The sequence below is a fragment of the Microtus ochrogaster genome, chromosome 4 (genome assembly GCF_000317375.1).
Source record: "Microtus ochrogaster isolate Prairie Vole_2 chromosome 4, MicOch1.0, whole genome shotgun sequence".
Taxonomy (NCBI): domain Eukaryota; kingdom Metazoa; phylum Chordata; class Mammalia; order Rodentia; family Cricetidae; genus Microtus; species Microtus ochrogaster.
Window position 1 is genome coordinate 16,195,074 of NC_022011.1, and position 8,183 is coordinate 16,203,256.

The following is an 8,183-nucleotide window of genomic DNA, read 5'->3' on the forward strand; positions in this document are numbered from 1 at the left end:
TCTCTCTCTCTCTCTCTCTCTCTCTCTCTCTCTCTCTCTCTCTCTCTCTCTCTCGGGCTTCAGGGGACCAGCTGAAATCCCACATGGTTGAGGAATACAGAGGGGCAGGGGTTGTTGCTACCTATGAAAAACAGTAAGTAGGTCAGGCTGTCTCTGGCCAACCCTGGGGTCTTTCCGTCGCCCAGGCGGGCTTCCTGCCTCCCCTTCCCGATTGCTGGAATCCTTAGGCATGAACCATCACGCGGGGTTCCTGGTATCCTTACATAGTAAGACCTGTCTACAGTCGTATTGTTTTCAGTTATTGTTTCTTGGGGCATACTCTCTCCACTTTGCCTTGGAATTCAGGTCTGAATCGGGTGCCGCGGACACACGTGGGAATACTCCAGGGCTGGTAGGTGAGGAAGGCAGAAGGCCGGCATCTGGAGGGGTAGCAGGGCTGCCCAGGAGGAGAGCGCTGGGGCCAGGCGGCGTCCTCTGAGGACCTTCACGAGCTTGGCTGGCCGCCGCGGGAGGCGGGGACGTCCACACCGGGCTGTAGCCGGCTCGGCCCGCCCCTCTCAGCGGCTCATTTGCATGGGGGGCCCACGGCGGCCAATGGTAGCGCGGCTGGGCATGCCGGGAGCGGGCGGCGGCGGGCGGGCGGAGCGAAGTGGACCGGCTTCGGGCGGCCGAGGCGGCTGCTGAGACGTGCGGCGCGGGCGGCGGGCGGTACGCGGGCGGCGCGGCCTCTGGCCGGCGGGCACCATGAAGTACCTGGTGAGTGTGGGCGCGGGGCCGGGCGGGCGGGGAGGAGGACGTTTCCTGCGGGCCCAGTGCGACCCTCCGGCCGCAGTTACCGGTCAGCTCGGCGCGTTAGCGAGTCGCTCCTCCCCCGGTCAGCCTTTCGACCCCCTGCAGCCCACGGAGCTTTCGTGTCGCACTCGGCCTTCACGCCGTGCCAGGCTGCCTGAGGCTGAATCCGAGGCGGTGTACTGAGGGGCCCTGAATAGCCGAGATTTGCTGAGGGTTGCAGGCGAGAGGCGACAGGTTAGGACCTGGGGGGATTTGGGGAGAAGCCCATTGAGGGCCGCGGCTTATCTTCACGACTCTGCGATGCAGAAAGGTCTAGGCTGAGAGACGCTCCCGATCTAGGATTCAGCCACCTTCATCTAACGACCATGTGTCCAGTCAATTCCTTGCTAAGTGAGAAAGTTTCCAATTGTCTTGTGCCAGGGGACACGCCCTCCTTTCTCTGAATGGAGAGTGACTGGCCAGGGCTGATGGGCCAGAATAGCAGGTGTGGGTGCCTAGAGGATCAGGAACCAGCAGCCAGGTGGTGCCTTAGGGTAGGGAGCCATTGGGGAGGAACTGCCGGCACACCCTCCTGGCACTAGCAGTCACCTCCCCTTTGCCCTGAGCAAGGAAGGAATCCATTGGAAGCTGTGTGGAGGCAGGGCAGGGTAAGGCAGTCCCGGTTGTCTGAGCAAAGTCACCTTTGGCCAGGGGAGGAAGACTGGAGCTTCTGGCCTTGAGTGGTTGTGCTGAGCAAGAGAGTGAGTGCTGTGTGATCTCCCAATGTCTGGCCAAGGCATGAAGTTAGGTGTCTCAAGGGAATCTGTTTGCACAGAAAAGGCCCCTGAGTCATTTGTCGCTCCCCACCCTGGCTGTAAGGTTGTAAGTGTAGAGACTGAGGCAGAGAGTGTGGGGGGAGGTGGGTTTGTCCTTTGAGCTCAGGCCCAGAACCTGGTATCTATGCTGGACCATTTGTGCTTCCCACTCTGGGATGAGGGAACTAGAGAAGCTGCCAGGCTCTGCTGTGGCCCTCTGCTAGCATCCATTCTTTCAGGAGACCCCACCACAGCTTTCCCCCAGGCCTGAACAGCTTTATCCTCTTCTCCCCTCCCCAACCTAACCTGCCCAGGCTGGGAGGCCTTTGGAAAGAGGTAGTCAGTCAGGCTTGCTGTTGGGGAGTGGGAGGTGGGTGACGAGGATCTCTCTCCAGAAGCAGCCTTTCTTCCCAGCATGGAGGGGTTGCAGTGTGGCCTCAGACCCAGAGGATGGGGCTGGGCTCTCTTGTCTGGTCGCTCAAACTCTAGGAAGAGTCAAGGCTCCATGTTTGCTTTGGTATAACCCTCTCTAGGTGAGGTACAAAGTTAGGCCTTTGTGGGAGGGGTAGAGAGTGGAGGGGAATGTGTTTTGAATGCTGGAGAACCACACTTTTTGTGATGCTGTCCCCGTCCCTGCTCAGGAGGATGGACTACATTGCCAGCTGCTGAGGGCGAGTATCTTAGGGCTGCAGTGTCAGAGCTCCAGGATAAACTGAGACCTTGTACTAAGATCCTGCTGTTCCTTTGCTCTGATCTGTGGATCCTTCGTGATGGCAGAGTCAGGGATGGGGATCATCTCTATTCTGGGCCCCATTTTGTCCCTGAAGTGAAGGGTCAGCCTTAAGCTAAGCTCAGCCAAGGCACCAAATCACTAAGGTGAACTAGAGCTAGCCCACTGATAGGTTCACAAATCCTCTATTAGAATCCCAGGGACAAGGAAGAAAGCAGTAGGTATCCCTACCCTCTTTGGTGTGATGGGGGCTTAGAGATGCCATATTCTACAGCAGGAGGATTCTTTATGCCTCCACACCTCTACCCAGGCTCCCAGAGATAGTACCTGTGACACTTTGGCAGGAGTTGGAGCAGGGATCTGCTTCCCATCCAGAGCTGAACCTGGATACAGTCATTTGCTGTTGCTACTAGAGCCAAGGACAGCATATGTAGGAGAATCCCTGTCAGTGACCACAGTCTGCAGGTGGTATTTCATTCCTTCTTCCAAACCTTTGCCCTGACTGCAGAGTGTCAGTCATGGAGCTGGTAGCTACCATTGTGCTCTCCCTGGCTTTGTACTGTCACATACTCCTGAGGAAGGCAGGACTGGAGCTGTGGCTCCCTTGGGATGACTCTGGAATGTGGGGCTCATGCACAGGCCATTTAGAGCATGGTTCTCACACTCTGGTTCCATGTGAGTGTACCAGGGACATGAACTGGCTGCCTAGTTGTTCATGGGAATGCTAGGGCAGGATGCTGCCAAAGCTAGCGTGTCAGGCTAGGGAAGGGAGGGAAGAAGTGCCATCTCTCAGGGCTCCATTGGATCCTGGATTGGGGCAAGGAGGTCTGCCAGGTTCCTAGTCAGTGGGTCTATGACTGTGTGCCCCTCCAGGTGGATGCCTGGGCATGAGTGAGGAGGAATGGTGAGTATGACTGCCAGTTGGGCACCCATTCACTGGGCCTATATCCATTGGCCACTGGGGGGCGGCGGGGGGGGTGGCTTTGGGACAAGCAAACAGAATATCCCAGAAATAAACTTGGCTCACATTTGCGGTGGTTGTGAGTATGAAGGGAGCCAGTGTTTCCTTAGTGCCTGTTGAGTGTGAAGCTCTGTGCTGGGGGTGGATGCCAGTGTGTATGCCTAGGCTGGGACTGGGCAGGGTAGGAAAGGCTTGTGCAATTAACTCTCCTGGATTCTGTGAAGCCAGCATTTCCAGTGAATCCCCAACTCCACTTTTATCTCAGCCCTAGACCTACCTCTGCTGTTTCTTGTCTCTGTAAACCTGGGTCAGACAAGTGTACCATTCTGAACATCCCTTCCCTTCAGATAAGAGAGACATAATTCTTGGTGTCCTGGGGTCATTTGAAGATGTGGGAAGGAGCTTGGCCTATGGCCTAGGGTAAAAGTCACTGTTACTGTCATTCAGGGCCTACTAGTTGCGTCCCGTTGTCCAGTTTCTTTTCTGATTCGCCTGGTTCCCATCTTGAGCTGGCTACGGGCTGCTGAGAACTTGGTTTGCTGTATAAATGAGTATGAACCAGATGTGGAGCCAGGCCTGCATGCGGGGTCCTTTGGTTAGTGGGCCCAGACTGGCACTGACTGACAGCTCTGTGGAGGGGAAATTGTAGTGTTTTCTCAGCACGCCAAGCCACCCGCTTGCACCCTGCCCTGTTGTCAGGGTTTTATGGGATCTCAAGGCACCTGGAGCTGAGGAGAATAACCTGCACATCGGCAATTCTCCCTCTGCTGTAGTGTGGAGTCAGAAGCCTTCACAGCACCAGGACCCAATGGGGCCCATTCTCAACCAAGCAGTACTTGTGGGCAGCCCTTTTGTCTCCCTTGTACAAGAATGTTGTGTGGAATGGGGAGCATTGACATCAGGCGAGGGGTTTTCTTGGCTCTACTGACTCGGCAGGCGCTTGCTGTGGCACCTCTTACAACAAGCCTGGTGCTCTAGCACCCAAGGTTCTGCTGAAGACAGACTTGTGCCTCCTGTGTTTGGGTTAGCAACAAGAATTAGGCAGTAACAAGAAATGGCAGTATATAAGGCGGGCAAAAGGGAAGTGATTATCTTCAGATAGTCATTGGGTCTTCCTGAAGGAGGACAGTGGGTGATGTCTGATTTGGTTCTGTAGATGTAGGATGCATTGACAAGCCAGGCAGCAGCTTTGTGGTGTCTTGGATGTGACCAGCAACATCATCTAGACCAGTGATTGTGATTCTCAGCCTTCCTAATGGTGTGACAAAGGGTTTATAACCCACCTGTTGAGAGCCACTGGTCTAGACAGACAATTGTAAGCTGGCTCTGCATCCGTCACTTATCCCACTGCGAGCTTGAGACAACACACATAGCATAGCATGAGTAATACTCTGTAGCTGGGGGGAGACTGGGAAAACGGGCTCAGGAAGCCCACTGCTTCTCCAGCTTCTGTCATGGCACAGAGTCCCATGGGAGACTGCTGGGACCATGACCACAGCAGGAATGCCTAGGCTGCTGGGGACCATGACCATCTGGGCTTATGTGGCTGTAGGAGCCCATTGTTTGGATGGCATTTATTGGCCTTGGGATGCTAGAGGGATAATCAGTGGAATCCTACAGCAGTCAACCCCTGTCTACCTGCCACACTGGGGTCACAGACATCTCCTTTCATTCTTGCTCCAGCATCTTGGCTTCTACCCTTGTTCTGCCCTATGTGCTTAGCTAGTAAGTCGGCTAGAGTGTTGCTTCCTTGGGAAAGCTGCACGTATGCAAAAGTCTTGTCCTTCATTACTTCTGGCCCCTTATTTTCCCCCTTCTTGGCAAATTATTACTCTCTTTCTTTTTTTTTTTTTTGGTTTTTCAAGACAGGGTTTCTCTGTAGCTTTGGAGCCTGTCCTGGAACTAGCTCTGTAGACCAGGCTGGTCTCGAACTCACAAAAATCCGCCTGCCTCTGCCTCCCAAGTGCTGGGATTAAAGGCGTGCGCCACCACCGCCCAGCGCAAATTATTACTTTCATGAGCCTCATAGAAGCCAGGAAAGTGTGCCCCTGAGCTACACTCCTAGAGTATAGGTGTACACTTATATCTTTAGATACACTTGTATCTTTAGGACAGTGCTTCTCAGCCTTCCTAATTCTGCGACTAACCCTTTAATACAGTTCCTTGTGTTCTGGTGACCCCCAACCATAAAATTATTTTGTTGCTACTTCATAACTGTAATTTTGCTACTATTATGCAGGACATCTGATATGTGACCCCCTAGGAGATTATGACTTACATTTGAGAGCCACTGCTTTAGTAAAAGGAACCAGGGTAATCTTGTTAAACAAAAGTAGGATCTTCAGAAACCAGCCAGCTGTATGGTTGTTCAGGGGAGAAGGCGCTTACCTAAAGTCATATAGCAGCGGGAGGGAGAGCCAGACCCTGGTCTGGGACTAAACTGTTGCCTAGTGACTCAAGAGAAGGAAGGAGCAGTGTGGCCTTGAGTAATAACTAGGGAGGCAGAGAGGCTGGAAGCAGAGAGGCTTTTTTGCTTGGCCAGCTGAAAAAGTCGATAGGTCAGGCACTGGCAGTGCTTAGGACTTGCGTTGGGCAGGAGAGAGGCTGCTGCAGGGGCTCTGGGCCAGAGCACACCAGCTGACACAGGCAAAGGAACTCCTGGTGCCAGGCTCTTGATGCCACGTGCCCAGTCCATGAGGTGTTTCCCAGCCTGGCTCCAGCTGCCCTTGACTATACAGTTACAGCTCTACTTGGCCAAGGCGTACTTGGCAGGCACTCAGTGAGCATGTACTTTAGGTAGAGCTAGCACCTCTGGGAGGCCAGAAGCCCCAAATGACTCACCTGGTCTGGGCAGTTGTCTCTGGCTTGATTTGTTCACTGAACTTTCCTTCAACAGACCCTTCTAGCCTTCATGCCTGTGCTCTATCCTGGCGTCCCCAGACTGGCCCATTGTGGCCTCTCTCAGCCTTCCCTGCACAGCAGTCTTGGAGGTGAGGGACTCAGGAGCAGGCCCTTCTGTCTGCACTTCCACCGCCTTTAACGGGCTGGAGGGAATTTCCCTGTGACTCATTCTGCTGGCACTTCCTGTGGTCACCAGGGCAGGGGCTAGGGGACCCAGCCAGGCTGCTTGATGTTCTGGGGTCACCGAGGGAGGGTGGGCCTGGTGATTCCCTGAGGCAGGCTGCAGACCATATTTGGGAAATTGGCTTCTCTTGTTTGCAGCTTGGGGGTAGGGACTGTGAGCCTGGTGGGCTGTAAGGTAGTTCCTACCCTGGCCTGATTCTCTAAGGACTCTGGCCTCTGGACAGACCCACTATAACTGTCTGCCTGCCTTTGTCCCACCCTGATCCAGAGCCTGGCATGTGACCCACTATTTTCTTTTCCTAGATAAGGTCTCCCCCATTTCCTAAAAAACAAAAACCTAACAGTCAGAGTAATAGGGTATTTTTTTTTTTTTTTTTTTTTTTGGTTTTTCGAGACAGGGTTTCTCTGTGGTTTTGGAGCCTGTCCTGGAAATAACTCTTGTAGACCAGGCTGGTCTCGAACTCACAGAGATCCGCCTGCCTCTGCCTCCCAAGTGCTGGGATTAAAGGCGTGCGCCACCACCGCCTGGCTCACAGGGTATTTTTTTAAAATGATGTCTTCATACATATTTAAACTTGGTTGATTCCCTTCAGTTTTTTTTCAACTTCAAAATAAGAATAACGTATTAAATACAAGTTGAAAATTCTGTAAATGAGAGAATATCCCTATTGTCCTGAGTATTTTTAGAGATATTGATACCTCATTTTAAAATTTCAAATGATTTATTGTGGAGTTTTTGGAGGGGATGGGTTTATCACTGTAGATCAAAATAACCTAAGACTCAGAGTCCTGCCTCCTCCTCCTGAACGCTGAAGAGTTGGTGTACTCAGTGCACTTTAAATCTGGAACTGGTGCGGACAGAGTTCAGGAATTGTGCCAGTTTCAGGGGCTGGGCCCTCCTTAGACTGCCTGCCTGTTCAGCCTTTCCCTGGGGCTTGCTTCTTTTGGTTCCTAGCTTCCTTGCCCCTGTTTTTTCTGGGGATGGATCCTTCAAGCTGTCCTGGAGAAGCAGATGCCAGCTGGTGACTCCTGGGGCATGCTTCATACCTCTAAGTGTCCTCTAAATGTGGCAGGCCTGAGAGACAAATCAGAGGTAGCCCCTTGGGACTCTTCTCCTCAGAGCCTGGGATCCCACTCTGGACTTATGTCCCCAGGGAATGACCCTTCCTGCCGCCTGAATTCCAGCTCCTAATTGTTTCCATGAAGGAGGTGAGGTCCAGAGGGTGGGGATATTTTTTGTTGTTAAGTTGATTTAGCTTTGGTTTCCTGAGATAGGGTTTCACTAGCCCAGGCCTCGAACTCCTGATTCTCTGCTTCTTCCTCTCAAGTGGTAGGATTGCATGTGTGTGCTACCACCTGGCCAGAGGATGATGGTGGGTCTAAGTAGGCAGGGCTGCACAGCAAGTAGCCAGAGCCCAGGTCCTATTTCCAAGTCTAGATCTTTCTTGTGACTTACGATGTTCCTCCTAAGACTTCTGGGTCTGCAGTCACCCAGAACTGATGTTCAGTTGAAGGTCAGAAGGGTGCATCTGACCTTCTTGAGTGCCCAGTGGGGTCTCAATCAGCCTCTGCCACCAGCCCTGCTGAGGCACACAGTCTTCTGCTTTTTCTGTTTAGAAGATGTCCCAGCCACCCCAGCCACACCTAGCCCAGACTCCTCCCTTGCTCCTGGGCAAGGAGGCAGTGACACTTAAGGTATAGTGACTGTCTTGAAGCCACCCAGTGGGCGGCGGCTTCTTCTTCTTCTTCTTCTTCTTCTTCTTCTTCTTCTTCTTCTTCTTCTTCTTCTTCTTCTTCTTCTTCTTCTTCTTCTTCTTCTTCT

The 8,183-nt window shown here is 53.0% G+C and overlaps 1 protein-coding gene across 2 annotated transcripts in view; it reads left to right on the plus strand.

The window, feature by feature from the left end:
- The window catches only part of Bcar1 (BCAR1, Cas family scaffold protein), a 36,158-nt gene that overhangs the window by 11,665 nt on the left and 16,310 nt on the right, over positions 1 to 8,183 (plus strand). Inside the window, exon 1 of one of the 2 annotated variants that reach the window (XM_005345647.2) lies at positions 688 to 756. The exons of the other annotated variant lie outside the window; for it this stretch is intronic. Coding sequence (XP_005345704.1) covers positions 745 to 756 — 12 coding nt within the window. The 5' untranslated portion in view covers positions 688 to 744. Of the gene's footprint in view, positions 1 to 687; positions 757 to 8,183 lie in introns of those variants that run through there. 2 annotated transcript variants of the gene reach the window in all.